Source organism: Daldinia vernicosa (assembly GCF_022497035.1).
Source record: "Daldinia vernicosa strain CBS 139.73 unplaced genomic scaffold F5Y00scaffold_50, whole genome shotgun sequence".
NCBI classification, from domain to species: domain Eukaryota; kingdom Fungi; phylum Ascomycota; class Sordariomycetes; order Xylariales; family Hypoxylaceae; genus Daldinia; species Daldinia vernicosa.
Window position 1 is genome coordinate 64,411 of NW_025953966.1, and position 21,212 is coordinate 85,622.

Sequence of the window (21,212 nt, forward strand, 5' to 3'; positions counted from 1 at the left end):
ATAAATATGTACCTTAGGTACTTATAGTTACTGAAAAAGGAACATTTAAAGTATTTGTGTGGAACTGGTCTTGTATTATAGGTGCGTTGTTGAATCTAAAAGAACTATGTACGGGACCTTGTCTATTTATATACCCAGCCCTGGGGCCTCGTTCCTTCCCTTGATGCTGTAACCGTGACTCACGATCGTGACGTGGACCACCTGCCAACAATTTGTATGAAAATAGCAAACTAAGAATAGCTACCTACCTATATTATGATAATCCAAAATCCCCCAATATACTTCTGTCGTTAACAACTCAGAATAAAAGGAAATAGGTGTGGTATAGTTTTATCAATCACTTATATACCTAGATACCTAGATGTAGTCCATGACTCCTCCATACATAATTAATGTAGTGACTGTAGCGCTTGTCTACGATTAAACGAGTCTGTTTGGAAGTATGAATCCATTAAAGCAATCTATCTGTCTCAAAACTAAAATCGAAAATTTACCATATTAATCTTTTGTAAGGTCAAGTCCAAAATATTGCAGTGTTGTTGCCTATCCATCAAATGGAAGTCGTACTAAATTCGGTCTTATAAAAGGCCAATAATTTAGAAAAGGGGGAATTAGCTCGTATATTGCAATATCCGGATAAGGGGACTTTCTCCAGCCACAATGATGACAATGTGGCTCGTGCATTCGACATTATGGATGGTGGATGCCTGCGCGTTCACGTTCACCGTCTCAATTTGTTGATCCATCAGCTGATGTTTCTATCACCATAAAAATGTCAAATACATAAGAAGTTAACAATGCATTTCCTATTCGCACGTTCATCTTTTTTGGCGTGTTTACTATCACCATTTGCGGTTGCTGCTGGCGCCGGTAATGTTGACTATCAACATGTGAAGCAAGTTGCGATCATAGGTAAGTTGGAATTAGATCACCTTTATCTCACAGCCCAGCATATGATAATCCCAACATTGAAGCTATCGAATTTAGCATTTATTCATGAAATGACATTATTAAACTTAAAATAGACCATCAATATTATCCCCAGGGAAACTGTTTTACGAGACGATTAATTTCATATTGCTTCCCTGTTACTAACACATTCGCTAGGTGCTGGCGCTGCCGGCTCGTCCGCGGCTTACCACTTGCATAAATATGCCCAGCAGGAAGGCATCGATGTCAATATCACCATCTTTGAGAAAACTAACCACATCGGTGGCCGTACTCTCACAGTAAATGTCTACGATGACCCTCTCAGTCCAGTTGAACTGGGAGCCTCTATATTTGTCGAGGTGAACCACATTCTCTATAACGCTACCAGGGACTTCAACCTACTCGTTACTGAGCCGGGAACGGATGAGAAGGGACTGCTTGGTATCTGGGATGGCAAGCGCTTCGTTTACACGCAAGACTCGGAGTCCTGGGGCTGGTGGAACCTTGCTAAGCTCTTCTGGAAGTACGGGACCGCTCCGTATTACACTCATCGGCTGGTGCAAGAAACCGTAGGATCCTTCTTGAAGCTTTACCAATCGCCTTACTTCCCCTTCAGATCTCTCTCAACCAGGGCGTATGAACTTGGCCTTGTACAGATAACGGGCTTGACTGGAAAACAGTTTCTAGCGGAAAACAAGCTTGATGGGCCGTTTGCTCATGATATCGTGCAAGCAAGTACCCGTGTGAACTATGCCTCAAACCTACAGTATATACACGGCCTAGGCACTATGGTAGGTTCTCATAACAACTCTAAGTGGACTAGATGAGACTAATTTTCGATTTTAGGTTGCCATGGCCCCTGAAGGGGCAGTGGCTGTTGCCGGCGGCAATTGGCAGATATTCTCTAATATGGTGGCGGACTCTAAAGCTCATCTCTCCCTGAATTCAACTGTGACTGCGATCACCAAGGAAAAGAGCAGTGCTTCTGGCTCAGCGTCGCCGAAATACAGAATACGGACTTCAACTACCGGTGCTACTAACGATGAGGCAGAAACATACCCAGCTGCCTTCGATGATGTTGTCATCGCAACCCCGTACCAATTCAGCGGGATTAGCCACGATGATAATGTGATGCCTCACCCTGTGGACTCTATCCCATATGTCGAGCTGCATGTGACGCTCTTCGCATCTCCCTACAAGTTCAGCGCAGAGTTCTTCAACCTCGAGCCTGCTTCCACAGTGCCTATTTCCGTGCTCACGACGTTAGGCGAAGATGATGAAGCCAAGCCCGGACCGGAGGGGGCTGGCAGCGCCGGTTTCTTCTCCGCGACTTTAGTAAAGGTGGTTACCAACCCGAAGACACATAATGCCGAGTATGTGTATAAGATCTTCTCGCCTCATAAAGTGACACCTGAATTCTTGTCCCGATTGCTAGGCGTCCAGGTACCGGATACGTTCACTCGACCTATTGACGACGAAGAAAAGGACACCAGGGAGGGCGCAACGACCGTTCTCGACCCCATCTCGTGGTACTATCCCACTATCTTCCACCCTTATCCTCAGAAGTACCCCCGCGTCACGTTCCAGGACCCCATCCTAGGGGACGGGCTGTACTACACGTCGGGTATCGAGAGCTTTATCTCTACCATGGAGACGAGCGCGCTCATGGGCATGAACGTCGCGCGACTTATTGCTGACGACTACCTAAGTAAACTACGCGTTATTAATGATGAGGGAGAACGTTCCCAGAAAGTCTTATCTGAGTGGCAGAATGAGACTGCGGCAGGACACAATCTGCCCGTCGAGGATACGGAGGAACTTTAGGGAATGTATCTTTCGAGTATCATACTATAGCAAATTGACTAATGACACTACTGTTCTAACTTGCCCATCCGTTTACACAGTCGAGCGTTCGATATCTTCTTCCCTGTCACCCCTCCCGCGAAGTCTATTCCAAATCCACCGGGAGGAGAATTGCTCGGTCGACTTATTTGGTTGCTGGGAAGAACCTCCATGAGAATGGCCGTTTGTATGACCGTTAGAATAGCCATTTTCTTGTCCGTGCTCAGGTAATGAACCATTCCCAGCACCCCCTTGCTCGGTTGTAGCACAATTCTCTTCTTCCCGCCGCTTCTTTTCGAATCTTTTTGCTAGATGAACTTCCCTAGCCTTGCTTTTGACGCGATTAGCGAATATATTCGCTTCTTCGTGGAACTTTTTGCTGGGCCAGCTGGCATCGCGCCAGAGGTTATATATGCCAGCTTTCACTACAAATGCAATAATCAACCTCTTCCAGAGGTAGAATAAGCCAGCACGAATCCAGCTACCGAAGGCGAGGAGCAAACTGAAGACAATCACTGCGGCGGAAATAGTGACTGAAGGTTCCAAGATTATGTCAGTTTGAGTACCTGTAGTAGGAATGATGCCTTACACATATACAAGAATTCCCTATGTATAGACCAAGTCTCATTGCTAATCTCCATGTTATTCATCCCGAAAACGCTGGACATGAACGATAAGGGGAGCTAGATATCGTTAGCGAGTATTAACTAGGCAAAATCGTGCTTGAACTTACGAAAATGATCGTCACAAGCGTAAACATCATGATCGACCTTCCCTGCTTGATGGTCTCGTCTGACTGCTTCATGCCCTGCCACGCCTGGACAACACTGGCCTGTTGCTGCTTCAGCTCCAGTAGGTCCTTGACCTAAATCCAATGTTAGCTAATCCACCTTGTCGAAATTCCAATTGAAAGGAGTTTTTTTTCTTACGCTTTCAGCGGTACGGTCAGCAGTACTGCGCAACTCTTCAAGTTCATCGATCCTCCCGATGATAGTCTCTAAGAGCTCATCGGCATTGAGTTTAAACCAATCGTAGTCGTCGTGTCTTTTCTCAAACTTCTTGCGCAGTGCTTCGTCAACCTCCCCGTTATACTCTTTTGGATCTCTGTACTCTTCAAGATCATTTTGCACGTCTCCAGACTTTTTCCGGAGATAGCGACCTATCATTTTTCGTTTCTCGCTTCCGCCGAAATTACCAAGGGGGTCCAATAAGCACTCCGCATTAGCAATAAATCCCAAGAGCATTTTTTTGTGAACCTTGGTGATGTGTATCATAATATCCAACTCTTCGACTATGTCCTTGATCTCCCGCTCAAGCCGACCTTCAGGACAGATATCAAGAAGTGCCACATGAAGTCCAAACGCATCCCCATGCCCATCAGACTTGTAAATTTCACTGGCATCCTCAGTCCAACGCCATAACCTTTCAAATGCCACTGTTTGCTTGTGCATCTACCAGTGTAATTAGAATCCGCATAGATCAACGTAAGGCTACAATACTCACAATGTTTCCAATTGACTTAGAGAACGCATCAATCACCCGTGGTTGTCGACCGGCCGTCTTGTTTTGATTAAACAAGGTATTGATGCATTCATCAATGATAATTAAGCCCAAGTCAAAGGCAGTTCGGATCTGGTCAGGGTCAGTATCCTGAATACGAACCCTGATAGATTTGTGGACGGCCGAGCTGTCTTGTTTATTCGAGCCATATCGTTTCGGAAAGCAGGTAATAATGGTGTTGGCGTCTAGAATCCACATCCACAATTGATCCACCATGACAACGCGAGATAACTTCTGGATATTTCTTTTGCATTCTCTGCAGTCTTTCTCGATTTTGAAATCGACATGCTCCTTCCATTGCTTGGTTTCCGGATCATATTTATGAAAGCAATCTGGTTTTGCAGTGGTGTGCCTGTATACAACTTGATCCTGGTCTCGCTCCCATGTTGTGTTAAGTGTCCAATGGTAAGCTTGGTCAAGAGTACGGCGAGGATGAAGAGGAGGATCGGCGGTGATATATCGGCGGAGTAGCATCTTATCTCGGTAGTTTGAAATTCCTTCGTATAGTCTCGCGGCGTCAAGTAGAAATTGACCTAAGGGATTGTTGACTTTGATCCGACCATTACCGTCTACCTCGAGACTACTCTTAATTAACCCCCTTTCCCTCATAACCCTTAAAAGTTTTCTCATAGTCATGACTTTCGTCTTAAAATTCCACTGTTTGGTAGGCGGTGAAATGTCACCTGGAATTGTTAGCCGTTCGTTTAAATCCTCGATTTCCTCTTGTGCCTTACATTTCTGCCCAGTTTCTTGAGCGGCTGCCATGATCCCGTCAATCTCCATCGTGAACTGCTCGTTTTTCCTCGAAGTATCCCAGTGAAGATATGGCATCTAAATTAATTCGTTAGCTTGCCGGGATCCTTCATGATTCCAAAAGATTCTTACAAAGAGGACCATATTCTTGTGAAGGCGCTTGGTATTTTCTGGATCTGTAATAATGTTACTTCAAATCCAGTGTAGAAAGGATTACATTATTTGCTTACCAGATGATACTGTTGCGCACAGCGGCTTCATATGCCTTGCATGTGCTGGGCTGTGAGGTTGGCCGCCATGTAGCTGGCCCCGCCAATACTCGTCACGAAGGATCATGTAAGCTTCCGTCTTCTTTTTTCTCTTTAGCTCACGACGCGTTTCATGATAGTCCGGTCTTTCAACGTCGAAGTATCTCCCAATGGCTCGCTAGAGGCTGTTAGTTGGTGTAAAACTTAGGGGTATATGTATATCAACGAAAGAAACCCTTACTTCGATCCACTATATGACAATTAGCAAAGAGCTTGATTTATAATGTCGTGCAGTCTATAACTTACATCCATATTATTAGACGGGATGTGGAAATATCTGATGAGCTGATGAGATGAGGGGGGTCTACGATGCAGTAGATTGTCTTTGTTGTTCAACAAGTAATCAAGGGTCGTCTTCTGATTTGGGAACTTGTTCCACACCCCACGACTCTCCATTTGATCAGGTCGGCCGTCATTAAATTGAATTATCGGCACAGTAACATCCCTTTCTGGATTATAATCCTCATTGCTTTCCTCATTTGACGATGATGAACCATCTGATGACGATGAGCCATCTGGTAACGATGAACCGCCTCTGTCATCGTCTTGTTGATTTGATGCGCGTTCGATATTGAGATGGGACTCATTCCAGGCGTCGTGACTTTCTACAACCTTCTCTACCAAGTGATTATCCTTCTCGTCTTCAGACAGTTTCCGGCGGAGAAATTCAATGCGTTTTAATTCGCGTATGCAGTCGTTTCTCCAAGATGTCCTCTTTTGATTGATAATCTCAGCTGCCTCATTGCTCGTCTTTCCAAGAACTTCTTTTTGATGTTGAAATTCATGTTTCCAGATACTGCAATCGCTCTCGAAGAATTCTTTTCGTTCAGAAAATTTAAGACATCCTAAATAATGAAGTAAGTGATCCTTAATGTCGCAACCATGCTCCCGAGAACTGAGGCAGGTAAACTTGGAAACAGCATTATTGCTCATATTGGATTCAGATACGGGCCCCAGGTAAATAAGCGTAAATAATTCTTCTTAGATACATAGAAAATAAGGAACTATAACTACCTAAGACAGAGAAAGAATCTCTTATAGAGAAATGAGCCGTTGGGGGCCAAAGTCACGGTCTAGAGGCAACTCCATTACAAGTTTCTATAGGTACATTGGGGGTAAACCTCTAATACATAAGTGTAGCAAGTACTCCGTGCCTAGGTACCTAACCTATATGTCATCAATTGCTTCGGTGACGTGCATGGTAACCCCGACCCTATAGCAGCGGAAGAGGATATGCATCGATGAACAGTACCTAACACTAATCAAGAAGCGGTGTTTTCGAGATACCTTAAGAATTTACGGGCAGCTACGTGAACGAAGACTTCATTTTTGCATTTTGCGCTGACACGCATCGGAGTTGCCTGGAGGACCTGAACGATTAGCCAATGATATGTTAGTTACCTACCTACCTATAGATACACCGAACGAAGTCAGAGTAACGAGGAACGGGCATATGCCGGGAACTGTTCCCCAATATTGGGCGGTGGGCTATGCTAATCGATGCGGCTGAAGGTGGTCATGGAAGTTGGAGGCTCTATCGGGATATGAATCGGCGAATGGGCTTGCATAAGATATACATATACATACCTATGCAGGTAAGTGCTTAGCTGGATCCCCCCTGTCCGAGGAACACCTCCCAGTGGGCATATAGCCGGCTGGGCCCCCCAGCCTGCCTTAGGGTGGAGGACATATTTAGCAATAGTGTGCTGCGTGATCCTCAGCTGAAATCCCTTTTTGACCCCTGAAATGACTATGCCTATTCGATAGCCCTCCTATTGTTGGTGTCTTTACTTGGCTTGGGGGTGAAGTTCCTAGAAACTGTTAACGACGAGAACCTGTGTTTCATCGAGATTCGTTTATATCCCTACCTAAGGTATACAGTATTCATTACGTGACACCCGTTGACGAAAGTCGGTATTTTAACTTTTACTATTTTCGTCTTGGCTTTGATGCCATTTACATATCACGTATTATGTACCTCAGCTTGTTAAGAGTATCTTGTAGCCTCATTATTAAATCCCTAAGTCAAATCGATCGCATCAATATCCATAGATAGTTAGGAAGGGGGGTTAGGGAGACAACTACCCCTTGCTACCCCTATCCCTTATCTTCTCTTTACTGAATAATCGTCAGCTCTGGTGATAAAGACCCTTATGCGCAATGCATATCATCTAGCCGATACTCGGTTCCTATCGCAGCCCGCGTCATATTTGGTCCCGATATATAATCCGTATGATGCATTTCATTGGCAGCATTCCATGGGCTCCCGGGCGATGGTAGGGGCTTTAGCTGTTTTGTTCTCCATCTCCTGGGAACGAACTTCTCGTACATAATCTCCCGGAATGTTCGAGTAAGGCCAAATACTATCCATATTGCCAATCCGGGTGTCACTCCATATACGTATCCGATAATGTTCGATCTAGCGCGTCCTGCACTTAGGTCGGGCTGATCTGCTTGAGCGTCCCTGGCTACATCGTCGCGCTGGGGTAGGTGAGTGACTATGCTCGCTACTATGAATGCGCTTGGCACAATTGTAAGTAAGCAAAGCTTCTTGGCTGGCAAATCGTCTGACATCAAGAAACTTACGATATGAGAATGATGGCAGTGAAGAGTCGGAACACCAACCAGTTGCTATCAAATACCGATGGCAAGGTCCTAGTTACTTGGCCCTGACGTGGTTCAGAATTGCTCTCTGAGCTCGCAGAGTTCCTGAAGGGAAGACTCCATCGTCTGGAATGTCGCGAGAGTGGTAAATACTTCCAGGAGAGCTTTGTGTTAACGTATTTCCAAACGATGATGGATATGGCTATAATTCCAACTACACAACTCCCGACGGCTATACAGAATCAGTCTATGTTCAATCAATGAGTAGTCGAGGGAAGCCTTTCTTTACATAAAAAAAAAAAAAAAAAAAGCACATACCTTGTACATTAGCTACGACCATGTATACGAGGAAGCTGCTTTGAACTGCCGGTGTTTGAAGTAGCCCGATGGTGATGATGTCTAGCACAAAAGGCACAATCCTACTGGCCACAATGTAGACTCTCTCGGCAGATCGTCGTGTTCCCCAGTAACCGTAAATAGTCAAAACCATGTGGATTGAACTAGTCACAGCATTAGTATCGTCGGCATATTGAACGGAGAATGTTTCATACTATGTCATCAGGTAAGACGACTCTATGATGTAGCAGAACAGCCCTATGTGGCTTCAGTATATGGATTTGAAAGAAAAGCGTTAGATGTTATTGCGTACGGATGACTGCCAGGGCTCGCATGAACCCAAAGTTGCCATTGTTGAAGATAACATCGGCATTCTCATAGTTCGCTTTGATATAGTAAAGCTGAGCCCACATGAGATCATCCCATAAACTAGTGAGATGAGTTGTTATAATTACCTAACATGACAATTATCACCTTCATAAGAAAACTTACGCGTAATTATATATCTGCTGCACGATGCTACTCATGGTGCATAGTAGGCCAAAGTACGCGATCAAGGCCACATCTACATGGGGGTTGGTTAGAATGCATCTGGATTTCAGAGCGTTGGTGGGATCATTAGGGCTCACAGCTTAGCCTCTCATGACTGATCCAGTAAAGCCATATGAGGAGAATATTGGTAAATAAGCAAACAAACGTGAACAATAGCACGCCTACGGCATCACCAACAGTTCCTGCTGGCAGTTGAGGCATCTTAAATCGTCTCTTAACCTGCTGCGCTCGACAGTCGACTAGGGTTAACTGAGGTAAGATAAAAGAATCAGCATCTAATCCTGTGTTCTGCCGGAGCCTTACGGATCGGTTGCGCGATGATTGCGGGAGGGGTTTTTCTTGGCGATTCCAATATGCGCCGTAATCACCATAGCAAACGCCTATGGCTGTTTGATAGGAGGTAGGGTTGTAATTAAACAGCTAACAGGCATTTTGCTTGCAGCTGAAAAGCACACAGACGAAAGAGGATAATATTCCGATAATGAATCCAGTTCCTTGGCTGTTTTGAAGATAATTTTATATGCGACTTCTTATTTGTACCTCTTCCTAATAATATAATATTGCTCGCGGCAAAGACCTCATGTTCAGTTTTTGGCCGCACTCACTTATGAATGCAGATACAGAACACCGGGTTCTAGTTCAAATGCACTCTATAAAATTGACTTAATTTTCAATTAACTAGAATCATGGGATTCAGACATGTTATTTCTTAGATACCAGGCAGGTACCTATGTTTTGCACTTTACTATCCCCGTGATGAAGCGGCATGGGGAATGAAACAAAACGCCATCCGCGGGCGCCGAGCGGTGTCCGTCGGAGAGACGCGTTGAAATGAGTCGCTAAAGGGGCACATTATCACAAACCAATTGCTCCCATTTAGAGCAAATAAAATGGCGACGAAGAATGTGTTACTCGATACTATCTTGACGTGTTATTACATCTTTGAATTCACGGTCATTATTAGGGTCGATTGACTTAACCGACACGATCATGGATAGCCATCTTAGTCCAGCGCAAAATAATACTTCGCGCCAACGTAGGAAGGGCGACACTTGCATCGGAAATGGGACACCGAAACTTTCCCTAGGAACTCGGAATGGACATGCGAGCTGGCCGACAGAGAAGCATTATCATAAACGCAGAAAGTCTCGATCTCTCCTGCGTCGGTCGTGGACTTTACCGCTGGTGCTCACGTTAGCGACCCTCCTTCTCTACGCTCCCAATCCGACAAACTCTAACGTTATTCATCACTTTCTCTTTCTATCTTACGAGGTAGATGATGTTGACGGCTCTCCACAGTACGGTAAAGGGCCGTGGGACCTCGCTTTCGTGGGTTTCTACACCATACTCCTGTCCTTCACCCGCGAGTTCGTCATGTACGAGGTACTACGCCCGCTGGCTCGAATTTTCGGTATTAAATCGCGAGGCAAGCAATTAAGGTTCATGGAACAGATGTATATAGTCTTCTATATCGCGTTCATGGGGCCATTCGGCATGTACTGCATGAAGCAGACTCCGGTGTGGTATTTCAATACGAGAGGCATGTACGAAGGCTTCCCGCATAAAACTCATAACGCGAATATTAAGTTTTATTACTTATTTCAAGCCGCGTTTTGGGTACAACAGTCTCTAGTCATGCTACTAGGCTTCGAACAGAGACGTAAGGACTTTCAGGAACTCGTCGGTCACCATATTGTAACCATAGCCCTTATTGGTCTAAGCTACAGGTTTCACTTCACGTATATGGGCATTGCAGTCTATACCACACACGATATTAGCGACTTTTTCCTAGCTGTGAGTTGATCAAGCCGCGTGCCCTTCTTTCGCATTCTCTACAAGGTTGTTGAGAAGATTTTTAGCTAACTTATTTATTACCCTATAGTTATCTAAGTCGTTGAACTATATCAATAGCCCATATCAAGGACACTCGTTCGGGTTATGTATAATTATATGGACTTATTTACGGCATTACATCAACCTCCGCATCATATACTCCCTATTTAACGAATACGGCACAATCGGACCTTACGAACTAGACTGGGAAACCGAGCAATACAAATCTCCACTGTCAAATATCGTCACGTTTGTTCTACTAGCATCACTTCAGGCCTTGAACCTATTCTGGCTATACTGCCTTCTACGTAACGCCTACAGGTTTGTCTTCTTGGGAATCGCGAAGGATGATCGGTCAGAAGATGAAGCGCCGGAAACTGACAACGAGGCACGCGGGAAGGCCCCTTCACTGGATGGAAATTTGATAAAAGGCACTTCTTACTAGACTTACATTCTCCTGGCCAATTAAACGAGTAGTTAGAGGTTCCGAAATATAAATATTCTTAATAAAGGCGAAAGGCGGGTCATATCATACACAGCCTCCACGTGTCTCGATGCTTGAAGTCTGCCCACGCTGAAGCATACCTAGGTACCTAGGCATGCCGATATACTATGACCATAGTATGCCAATCAAATATTAGCTACGAAGCTAACTACCTAAATGTCCTAGCTAAATACCAATGCCATAGAAGTAGTATTATAATGCCAAGATGTTTCTGGGTCCATATGTAAGTTAAGGTGTCGTTTCCATAAGGATCAACATTAACTTCACGTCTTCGCTGATACTTGAATATGCCATCGATCCCGGCTAGAGACTGTGATAGTCATACAACTACTGGTCCCTCGGCTTAAACAAGGTAGCCAGGTGCACGTCTTCCGAAAAAGTCGGTCGGAATTAGAACATGCGGGGGTTATCCCCGGAAGGATTGTGTGGCGCACGGAGGTTGTCCACTATGGACTTCGGCCGGGACGGACGGGTTGGAGGCATCCAGCTACGTAATTACTTTGATATAAGTAGCTATCCAACATAGTATCAATCATGTGTTCATCAACATATCCATCACACATTCCATTACAATAACATCCAAGGGTAATACAACATGAAGCCATCTGCAGTGTTACTGTCCCTCCCTTGGGCCATATCGGTTGAAGCATCCTCTATCGGTCAACCGCAACCACCTAAGTTTCAATGGACAGATCTTCCGGCTGTTGGTAATGGCGCCGCCATTCAGGAACACGGCACTACAGCGACCAATACTCATATCTACCTTCTGGGCGGCATTTCACCTAACGCTAACGCCAGCATACCAGCGATCCAGTCGAGAGACACATTCGAGGCTTACTCGCTTGAAGAAGGCACATGGGAAAGTCTCACTCCAATCCCGGAGGCTTTTACCCATATTAACGCCGCTGCTGTTAACGATAAAATCTACTTGCTCGGAGGTCTCACGGGAAATGGATCGGATATGGTGTGGCGGTCTTCACGCGACTGTTTTGTCTACGACATCGCTGAACGCACATGGACGGCCCTACCCCCTATGCCGGAGGGACAAGGCCGTGGTGCTTCAGCTGTAGGAATATCGGGAAATATCGTGTACTTGGCTGGAGGGTTAGATCGGCTCGAAATTGGTGGCGATCAACTCACTCTTGATATAGTTACCGCATACGATACCGAAACGGGAACATGGACAACGTTACCAAGCATTCCTGCACCGAGAGATCACGTCGGAGGAGCAGTCATAGACCAGAAGTTCTACGTTGTTGGCGGTCGCGATCACGGGCAAGTGAACGTGCGTAACACGACATGGTCTCTCGATCTCAACCCGCCATCGAAAGGATGGGTAGCTCATGCCGAAATGCCTACTGCCCGCGGTGGACTTGCGGTTGGCGTCATCGGTGATTGCATTGCAACTTTCGGAGGCGAAGGCAATCCAGCACCCGAGTCCAACGGTGTATACAACGAAACGGAAGTTTATAGTGTGAAGGACGATGTATGGTTCAAGCTACCGGCGATGCAACACCCCAGGCATGGTACGGCAGCAGCCTCAGTCAACGGTCGCATCTATATCCCGGGTGGTGGTACTGCCATGGGATCGGCACCAGTAGATACGTTTGATTCATTCGAACTGAGTCATTGATATCCTATCAAGGCTATGGGAAGAATCGGGCGGACTTCTAAGGTGTGAAATAGATTTATATGTCAGTATGCTTTTATAAAATCAAAGTTATTACTTAGATCTTGTCCGATCCTAGTGATATTGTTAGTCGTAACTATGATTTAAGAAACGTTATGTACCTACCTAGGTATTTATATAGATACTATGTATAATTCCGAGCTACCTTGAGTAGAAAGGCTCTATAAGTAAACCGTAAATATTGTCTAGTTAACTTAGGTAGTGAGAACTAAGAGAAGTTGTTAGTTTTAGAGAGGCGAGATGTTAATCAGTTATGCTTTAGACTGAATTATACTAAATAAAGTATTGGAGCTTTTGCGATATGAAAATATGACTTGGGGGTTAAAATATCTTTAATTAAAAATGGCTATTCTGATTCATTCTTAATTATGAAATATATCTTTAAAAATGGCTATTCTGATTCATTCTTAATTATGAAATCAGTAGGTAGGTACTTAACGATCCTAGACTTAATATTCCAATTCTTCTGGTCTTACTTCTCGACTACATAGTACCTCATTACCGAATCTTACATACACGACCGGACTTTCAATAATAGAAATTTACTTCTCAATCCATTAATCGTAGGTTCTAATAAGAGCCTATGTAATAAAAACATGCCTTGTTTTCCTAGTGGGCTAAGCAGGGCCTAGAACAGCCCTGCCAGCAATGAGGCAATTGTCGACGTGGGGGGGACCAGCACCCTCAACTAAAGCGACCTGGGAGTAACTACATACATACTAACCTAGCCAGCTTGGCATCCTCGCTATCCGCACTAGTCTAAGCGAGAGTGACTTTCGCGATCGAACGGAGACGAGAGAGGTTTAGCAAATTTTATCGTCTCTCGCCATGTTCCTTTCGCTGCGTTGAAAAATTAAACCCTCGGCTGATCATACGGCGGTACGATGGAGAAGGGAGCCGAACAACGAGATGCGCCCGCCGCTGCATTGCGGCCGGTCGACACGGAGTCAGTCGGCGACAAGGATGTCGCTATCGCGATGGTCGGAGAGGAAGAACATACGGTTGATCCCGTCGTCGTCCGGCGTGCCGTTCGCAAGATCGATTGGTTTTTTATTCCAGCTATGACTGTTGGTTGTAAGTCTTGATCGTTTTATGTTTTATTCATTTCTCGACAACATACGGCTAACTTTTATATTAAGATGGGCTCGTATACTACGACAAGGTAGCACCAAGCGTCTTCTATTCCAGTAACCCCAGTACTTACACAATCTTAGGCTATTCTGGGATCTGCAGCCCTATTCGGCATGACGGCAGACTTGAAGCTCAGCGTCCCGGATCCGCGGCACCCACCCGCGGTTGACACGTCGCGGCTCAGCTGGGCAACGTCCATCTTCTATTTCGGTATGCTGGGAGGGCTTTACCCCATGTCATATGCTCTACAGCGCTTTGAGACGGGACGTGTTCTCGGAGGCGTTGTTGTGCTCTGGTCTTTGATCTGCATGCTTACTGCTGCGGTGACCTCCCATCAGGGGTTATATGCACAACGCTTCTTCCTGGGCTTCATTGAGAGTATCATTCCGACGGGGTTTATGTGCATCGTCAGTGGGTATTATACGCAGCAAGAACAATCTCTGCGACAGAGCTGGTGGTTTTCCTCGACCGGACTCTGGACGATTATTGGTGGTGCTCTTAACTATGGGTTTGCCCAGATAACAGGAGGCGGTCTACGTCGTTGGCAATACATCTATCTCCTAGCTGGATGTCTTACATTTATTTTCGGTCTATTCTGCTTTGCCGTCCCGAGCTCTCCCGTGTCGGCATGGTTCTTGACTAAAGACGAGAGGTTCGCCGCAGTGGAGAGACTGCGATACGGTCAAACCGGCGTTCGCTGTACCAAGTTCAAATTGTCGCAACTGAAGGAGGCTGTGCTTGACGTCAAGATATGGCTGATAGCTATCATGATGGCCTCAGCTTATACCGTGAATGGTGCTGTCTCCGGCTTTGGTCCTCTAATTGTGTCAACATTCGGTTGGAGTACTTTAGAGTCTATCGTCTTCCAATTTCCACTAGGAGGTCTATGCTTGATCGCAATTCTACTCACAGGCTGGCTTGGGTCGCGTTACCCAAATATTCGCATATTCATGTTGATTATCTGTTGTCTTCCAGTCATAGCAGGTTGCGCCATCATCTGGAAGAGCCAGTGGACATATCATGCCGCAGCGCCCGTAGTGGGTTATACGATTACGGGTACCTTTGGCGCCGTGGTAAGCTTGATTATCACGATTGGAATGTCCAACGTCGCCGGGCACACTAAAAAGAGCTTTACTTCAGCAACTATCTTCGTCGCATATTGTGTTGGTATGAATCCCCAACTAATTATTTATTGACCCCATGTATTCACCCGTATCTCAATAGGAAACATCATCGGACCACAGTTGATCAAGAGTCAGACTAAAGCATCTCATTACCCCGAGCTATGGCTTGGGCTCATCATATGGTTCGTGTGCAATTTCTCGTCATCTCCTACCATCCCCTTAGTCGCCTTCTAATTTTTCTGTCACAGCTATTGCATAACCATCTTAGCTTCAATAGCCCTCTTCATAGTGCTCAAGCGTGAGAACCGAAAGAAAGAATCCGCAATGGTAGAAGACGAAGCCGAGAGATCCAAACTCGCGTTTCAAGATCTCACGGATAAGGAGAACCCGTATTTCAGATACGTCATGTAAGGTTGAATGAAGACAGTTAATGGCAACTATTACTCTGTTGTGTAGTTGACAGTTCTGCCATTACTTCGTCATCCCTGATGACTTTGTGTGTGAGCCAAATATGTTTTTGAAGCGCGTGGAAAACTTGGATGACTTCACTTCCCCGCCCTCCTCAGAAATAGAGCCCAGGCTCATAAGGCTACTTCTACGGCGTTTCACGGCATCGCTGATGGAACTCATGTCGCGTACAATCGCTTCCTCCCGTGTTCCTAAGTATTATAGCGCCGTTAGTGAGTCTGGACCATCCGTAAATAATCGAAGAAGGAAATGGCGCATACGGATATTACCTGCACCTCCTATTCCAAACGATCTCCGACGTTCATCTCCGGCCATGGCTAGTATACTTCAGCTCAGAGTGCACTTCGCTAAGATAAACTGAGATAATATACATATAGGCGTTCGATGTAGAGTTGAAGAGCAACATGCGAATATTTGAGTAGAGACTAGGCTTTGTGTCTCCTTTGTTGTTGGTGACGGGTCAACGGCCGCTATGGATATCAAGATGATGGCGTGTATTCATATTCTCCGTGGTATGATTCCCCCTCGTCTCACTGGCGACTCATTTCTCCTATTGAAGATAACCCAGCCGTCTCTAATTGGCTCCCCACGGTTGACTCTAGGTTCGTATATCTAGAACAGGCATTTCATCTGAATCAATGCCGTCATATTCCATAAAGCTTAGATGATTCGTGTGGGTAATCGATCGCCGTTGGAGATAGGGGCGCGGGGCATCACTGGTCTGCTGGTTTTACGACAACCAAGGGACGCTGAATAATGAGATCACCTAACGGCTTTTAGTTAGTTTCTGCTGAGTTCCTTAAGGGATCCCCGATCCCCGCAGCTTCAAGTCAATTGCAAAATCTTGATGCCGTAATATCACAGCCGGCGAAGTTATATTAAGTCGTGAGGGTAAAATAAGGGGGAATAGGGGTTTTGCAAATCTGCCGACTCCAACAGAATAGCGATGAACAATATAAAAACATTCGCTCTTAAATAACTTTCTATGAGTCCCTAATATACTTCTTTACTAATATAGCATTTAATACACATTCGTACATGTATCATCTCAATGTTTGCAATGCATACCTACCTGGTACTTGGGTACTCTAACCTAGGTGGTTAACTGCATTAGGTATTATTAAGTGGATACACTCGGATAGGTACCTAGATACACGGATATTCGAATATCTTCTGATTGTAATACATGCTATTAAATGCATACGACACTAACATGTTGACAGCTTTGGGCTTTTGCGACTTGGTCAACACTAAATGTTAAGTCCTACATATTGGAACAATAACCATGGCTATAAATGCGCCGACGCCTTCTTATTCCCAAATACCTGATATTAGATTGGAGGACTACCTTGACGACAAGCTCCAGTCCAGTACCGACTTTGAAAACCTCGATAGTCTAATAGCAAATGTAGAAGTTCAACGTAGCCAACTCCAGACCCAACTCGACGATGCCACTAGGGAGCTTGAAGATGCTCGTCGCGCAGCCCAGGACCACCAAGGGGGGATCGCCAGATCAATAAATGAGTTCAACGCTCTCCAGGAGAGCATCGATGCGCGCTTAAAGATAGTTGCCGAGTCCAGCGCACCCGATGAAGCCATCCGACGCCTCGAGCAACCCATGAAGCAGCTGCGCAAGGTCGAGCTCGCCCACCAATACGTTTCGTTACTACACGATGTTGAGAACCTAAGAGTTGAGGCACGGTCTCATCTTCCCCAGAGTCCTAAAGCCGCATTACAATCATACTCGAGACTCAAGAAGCTAAGCATGCGGTTGAGGGAGCTACAGGGAGCAGCAGATCAAGCCGCCACACATCTCGTGAGCCACGTCGAGGGAACTACGGAGCATCTATGGGACGAGATGAAGAATATTATGTCTAAGGAGCTAGAAAATGTTCTGAAGGAGCGCAATTGGCCCCAAGGAATTGATACCGGTGCCGAGATGGACACCGAATGGCTACAATGCTTCGAGAAGCTCATCGACTTACAGGCGCCTGAGGTCATCTACTCGAAAAAAGTAGTTCCGCTACTACCCTTCGAAGTTATGGCAAAACCTTTCATCCTGTGGTTCCAATTCCAGTTCATGGGTAACAACGCAACAAGCGGCCCCCAGTCATTCGGAACTTTCTGCGTGCCTCAGTTCCTAGCGCTAATCGATAAATGGGAGGGTTTCTTCCGAGACAACGTGGGCTACGTTCTGGCGTCCCGATTTCAAGATACGAAAGTGCATGGCTTATCAGTCTACATGGACCCCGCCTGCGCTCTCATCACGGTGCTGCTACCTGTGATGAGAGAGAAGATAGATACTCTGGTCCAACACGGTCTCAAGAATCCACAATTTTTAAGTAGTCTCATGGTACAGCTGATGGATCTTGACGATGAGATACGATCAAGATTCAACTACGACGGCGGTGATCCAGATCAAGGCTGGGCCGGTTTGACGTCGGAAGTCCTCGAAAAACACTTTGATAATTGGTTCAAAGCAGAGAAAGATTTTGCTCTAGAGCGTTACCACGTAATTATGAACTCTCCGGATGCTCGGAATATTGATTATGATTATAGCGGTGTTGGTAAGATGAAGCCAACCTTTGGTGCAGTGAGAGTGACGGACTTGTTAAAGTCTGTCACGTCTCAATATGAGCGAGTCCGCAGGTTCTCCCATAAACTCCGGTTCCTCATCGATATTCAGCTTGAAATTCTAGATGATTACCATGACCGCCTCAAGGATTCATTAGACGCATACTATACAATTACCTCTACTCTGGGTCGTACCCTACATGGCGTAACTAGGGAACAAGCCGCCGCTTTGGAAGGGACAGGGGCATTTGAGACTCTCTGCAAGGTCTTGGGCAGTTCTGACCATATAATTGCTACTTTGAAGGATTGGAGTAACGAGGAGGTAAGTTTTTATTTCCCAGGCGCATATATAGTAAATCCCTTGCTGATTTGGTTAGTTCTTCGTATCCTTGTGGGAGCAGCTCCAAACGAGGGCTAGACAGACCAATGGCGATGGTAATATTGCCACCGGAATGAGTTATGAAAATGTGAAAGATAAGACCTCAGCAGATATTGGCTCCGACGGTGACAGTGGAATCTTATTCGATGAAACTATCGCGGCATACGCTCGCCGCCGAAAGACCGCCGAGGAATACCTAGTCGCAGCGTTGATTGACTCTCACCAGAAAGCATTTCGCCCGTACTTCGCCAAGGCTCATTGGACTACAATTAGTGATGATGCCCACTGTAAGCTCTATTATTCAAAATTTACCGCCACTCAACATGCTAAATATTTTCAGTAGACACTTCCCAGCTTTCTGTAACTCCAGAGTTAGATGAGCCTTTAAAGGTAGAACTCTACTTATGAACCATGAGTACACAAAATTGTGACTGACATTTCTCTAGATACTCAAACGAAATCTTACCTTCCTTACTTCTGCATTGAGTGCCGCTGTTTATCGCAGGGTATGGCGGGAGGCGCTAGAGAAACTACAGGATACAATATGGACGACAGTGCTTATAGCGCAAAGTTTCACAGCCGTCGGTGCTGCCCAGTTCGCGAAGGATCTGGAGGCTATCGCTTCTCTGATAGACCGTCACATCCCGGATGGTTCGCTCGCGCTTGGTACACTACGAGACGGTGCAAGGCTATTAAACCTGCCTCTAGAAGCCACTGACGGGGCCATATCTCTCCAACAAGCGAGCGATCGCGCATTCACAGATAATGCCGAGGCCAAGAAACTTTTGGCTGAACTAGATATAGAATCCCTCACTCCGGCAAACGCTAGGAAGATTCTACAGAGGCGTGTCGAGACTAGCGAATAGAGAAATTTTCGTCTGCCTTCTATAGGTCTCTAAATCTAGTTTAGTTTACGCTCTAATACCGGTCCAAGTGCGAAGTGTTGAATTGCTCCCAAATGAGATCTATCGTGATAAACCCCCTATCTCACGCATCTTTGGTTGAAGCCCAACGCCTTATCATATGACCTAAGCCCAGATTTTTCTCAACCTCCTTACCCTTAATTAGTTACCTGCCTCCCTACCAGGTAGGTAGGTACTTAAGTTTGCGTTTTAACTGATAGCACGCATTGTCGCCTCCACCACGGCGAACGTACCCGCGCTGACTGGCATGGCCCTCAGTAGCGTGGGACCGATACCCTTCCAAAAGCCCCGTGCGCCCTCAGCCTTCCAGGTCTGCGCAAAGCAGTCCCGCATCGTCTTATACTTCATCTCGCTGCCAAAACCATCGGTCTGCATCTTGCTCTTGACGACATCAAAAGGGTAACTAGCAAGCCAGAGGGCTTCACCAGCCAGGCCACCGTACAGCGCAACCTTGTAACTCGGGATTTCGGCTCGGTCAACGCGGTTCCGTGCCGCATCGGCCATCATCAAGTACTCGAAAGTCAGAAACCACGTGCCATAAGCGGCGGCCTCACGCAAAATCGTCACCGCCTCGCCGCGGTACAAGCCACGCAACCCGCCGCCGCGCGAATACAGCTGGCGCACGCAATCGAGAGGTCCAGAGTACAAGCGCGCTTCGCCGTGGGGTTGCGTCTGCAGCCGGATACGCACGTGCTCGATGGGCCCCGAGATCACGGAGTTGGCGACGCCGGCGAAGGCACCGGCTGCGAAGTACTGCCCGAAGGACAGGTCCTTGGAAGAAGATGATGAGGAGGAGGCAGCATTCCGGGCCTCAAAGTAGCGCCGCGCGTACCCGAAAGCACCGAATTGGATTGATACGCAGGCTCCAATACCGAGGAGAGGGGTTAGTGTGCCCTTGTAGAATGCGAGGGGGCCCTCTTTGACGTAGATAGAGGTCGCGGCATCGAGGGCGGATTTGTATGCTGTGCTTGTTTGGAGTCGAACTTTGACTATGTCGAAGGGTTGGCCTGTGGAGGGTTAGCGATGAGGACGGATGTTTAAGCTAACCTTGATGTGGATGAATTTGGGACATTGTCTCTCTCTTTCGTGGCTATGACCGTTTGGTTTGTCAAAGCTTGACCTTTTTTTCCATGATAGCTGACATCCCAACCATTTATTTTCATCAATCATTATAACAGATAGCCCTATAATGAGATAAAGCTGAAAACAATGACCTACCTATAAGAACCTGGGCAACTCCTCCGGCGGCTCCTGCAAATAAGTCCTTTGCCGTGTCAAGAGCACCGCCTTTGGCGTCGAGGTCCTGAGCTGCGTCTCCCATCCCGGCCCCGCGCACAATATAATCGACCCCGAGGAATAAAATACCTCCTATGAAGTTCTCGTATATCGCTTAGAACAAGCCACGTCTCGCGTATAGAAAGCCAATTAGACTTTGAGTTTTAATTGGTTTGCGATTGACGATTTACTACGAGACGGGATGTAATGAACTTGGCCGATATAGGAGATGAGATTAGATGAGATGAGGTAAACAATAAACGGCAAAGATTCAGGTGAGAGATATCGGATTCACCTTATCAGAGCATCGTTTTGGTGGGGCTCCAAGAATTGGTATTGTATTGTACCTATTCCGTATGGAGGTTACCTATCGATAGCGGAGGGGTCCAAGTCCAAATACGCTCAGGCTCGTGCTACTATTCGAA

The 21,212-nt window shown here is 46.1% G+C and overlaps 8 protein-coding genes across 8 annotated transcripts; 5 read left to right on the top strand and 3 right to left on the bottom strand.

Annotated features, from left to right (window-relative positions):
- Nucleotides 1–718: 718 nt before the first annotated feature.
- On the top strand, nt 719–3,098 carry F5Y00DRAFT_245186 (prenylcysteine oxidase). Its single transcript, XM_048008941.1, has 3 exons — nt 719–912; nt 1,108–1,721; nt 1,777–3,098. Exons 1-3 carry the CDS (start codon nt 798–800, stop codon nt 2,752–2,754), a joined length of 1,707 nt encoding a protein of 568 aa, XP_047861832.1. The 5' UTR covers nt 719–797; the 3' UTR covers nt 2,755–3,098.
- On the bottom strand, nt 2,827–6,326 carry F5Y00DRAFT_265087 (uncharacterized protein; the record flags this gene model as incomplete). Its single annotated transcript, XM_048011751.1, has 10 exons — nt 2,827–3,305; nt 3,362–3,455; nt 3,506–3,637; nt 3,702–4,223; nt 4,276–5,015; nt 5,067–5,163; nt 5,218–5,261; nt 5,316–5,511; nt 5,575–5,583; nt 5,640–6,326. The coding sequence occupies 10 exons, from the start codon at nt 6,324–6,326 to the stop codon at nt 2,827–2,829; spliced, it is 3,000 nt and encodes a 999-aa protein (XP_047861833.1).
- Nucleotides 6,327–7,371: 1,045 nt separating this feature from the next.
- Nucleotides 7,372–9,480, bottom strand: F5Y00DRAFT_159192 (uncharacterized protein). The gene is made up of 7 exons (XM_048004670.1): nt 8,963–9,480; nt 8,826–8,898; nt 8,647–8,762; nt 8,549–8,591; nt 8,316–8,497; nt 7,980–8,229; nt 7,372–7,914 (listed from the first exon to the last, which is right to left on the bottom strand). The coding sequence occupies exons 1-7, from the start codon at nt 9,084–9,086 to the stop codon at nt 7,545–7,547; spliced, it is 1,158 nt and encodes a 385-aa protein (XP_047861834.1). The 5' UTR covers nt 9,087–9,480; the 3' UTR covers nt 7,372–7,544.
- A 395-nt stretch (nt 9,481–9,875) lies between these two features.
- F5Y00DRAFT_254973 (longevity assurance proteins LAG1/LAC1) lies at nt 9,876–11,163 on the top strand (the record flags this gene model as incomplete). Its single annotated transcript, XM_048010235.1, has 2 exons — nt 9,876–10,679; nt 10,768–11,163. The coding sequence occupies 2 exons, from the start codon at nt 9,876–9,878 to the stop codon at nt 11,161–11,163; spliced, it is 1,200 nt and encodes a 399-aa protein (XP_047861835.1).
- A 639-nt stretch (nt 11,164–11,802) lies between these two features.
- On the top strand, nt 11,803–13,272 carry F5Y00DRAFT_245196 (galactose oxidase). The gene is made up of 2 exons (XM_048008942.1): nt 11,803–12,967; nt 13,019–13,272. The coding sequence occupies exon 1, from the start codon at nt 11,819–11,821 to the stop codon at nt 12,854–12,856; it is 1,038 nt and encodes a 345-aa protein (XP_047861836.1). The 5' UTR covers nt 11,803–11,818; the 3' UTR covers nt 12,857–12,967; nt 13,019–13,272.
- Nucleotides 13,273–13,640: 368 nt separating this feature from the next.
- Nucleotides 13,641–15,827, top strand: F5Y00DRAFT_245197 (MFS general substrate transporter). The gene is made up of 5 exons (XM_048008943.1): nt 13,641–13,987; nt 14,053–14,075; nt 14,128–15,211; nt 15,269–15,350; nt 15,417–15,827. The coding sequence occupies exons 1-5, from the start codon at nt 13,798–13,800 to the stop codon at nt 15,577–15,579; spliced, it is 1,542 nt and encodes a 513-aa protein (XP_047861837.1). The 5' UTR covers nt 13,641–13,797; the 3' UTR covers nt 15,580–15,827.
- Nucleotides 15,828–16,921: 1,094 nt separating this feature from the next.
- Nucleotides 16,922–19,455, top strand: F5Y00DRAFT_254976 (TIP-1 family-domain-containing protein; the record flags this gene model as incomplete). The annotated part of the gene is made up of 4 exons (XM_048010236.1): nt 16,922–18,532; nt 18,588–18,876; nt 18,930–18,979; nt 19,036–19,455. 4 exons carry the CDS (start codon nt 16,922–16,924, stop codon nt 19,453–19,455), a joined length of 2,370 nt encoding a protein of 789 aa, XP_047861838.1.
- Nucleotides 19,456–19,701: 246 nt separating this feature from the next.
- F5Y00DRAFT_254977 (mitochondrial carrier) lies at nt 19,702–20,833 on the bottom strand (the record flags this gene model as incomplete). The annotated part of the gene is made up of 2 exons (XM_048010237.1): nt 19,702–20,519; nt 20,731–20,833. 2 exons carry the CDS (start codon nt 20,831–20,833, stop codon nt 19,702–19,704), a joined length of 921 nt encoding a protein of 306 aa, XP_047861839.1.
- Between the last annotated feature and the right edge of the window lie 379 nt (nt 20,834–21,212).

Excerpts from the sequence above, each read along its gene's own strand:
- F5Y00DRAFT_159192 (XM_048004670.1), bottom strand. The coding sequence starts at position 9,086 with ATGCCTCAACTGCCAGCAGGAACTGTTGGTGATGCCGTAGGCGTGCTA. Across the intron at positions 8,592-8,646 it reads GCGAGCCCTGGCAGTCATCC|GGCTGTTCTGCTACATCATA; the intron begins GTACGCAATAAC and ends GAAGCCACATAG. Across the intron at positions 8,230-8,315 it reads GGTCGTAGCTAATGTACAAG|CCGTCGGGAGTTGTGTAGTT; the intron begins GTATGTGCTTTT and ends GATTCTGTATAG.
- F5Y00DRAFT_245186 (XM_048008941.1), top strand. The coding sequence starts at position 798 with ATGCATTTCCTATTCGCACGTTCATCTTTTTTGGCGTGTTTACTATCA. Across the intron at positions 913-1,107 it reads GAAGCAAGTTGCGATCATAG|GTGCTGGCGCTGCCGGCTCG; the intron begins GTAAGTTGGAAT and ends CACATTCGCTAG. Across the intron at positions 1,722-1,776 it reads TACACGGCCTAGGCACTATG|GTTGCCATGGCCCCTGAAGG; the intron begins GTAGGTTCTCAT and ends TTTCGATTTTAG.
- F5Y00DRAFT_245197 (XM_048008943.1), top strand. The coding sequence starts at position 13,798 with ATGGAGAAGGGAGCCGAACAACGAGATGCGCCCGCCGCTGCATTGCGG. Across the intron at positions 13,988-14,052 it reads TCCAGCTATGACTGTTGGTT|ATGGGCTCGTATACTACGAC; the intron begins GTAAGTCTTGAT and ends TTTTATATTAAG. Across the intron at positions 14,076-14,127 it reads GGCTCGTATACTACGACAAG|GCTATTCTGGGATCTGCAGC; the intron begins GTAGCACCAAGC and ends ACACAATCTTAG.
- F5Y00DRAFT_245196 (XM_048008942.1), top strand. The coding sequence starts at position 11,819 with ATGAAGCCATCTGCAGTGTTACTGTCCCTCCCTTGGGCCATATCGGTT.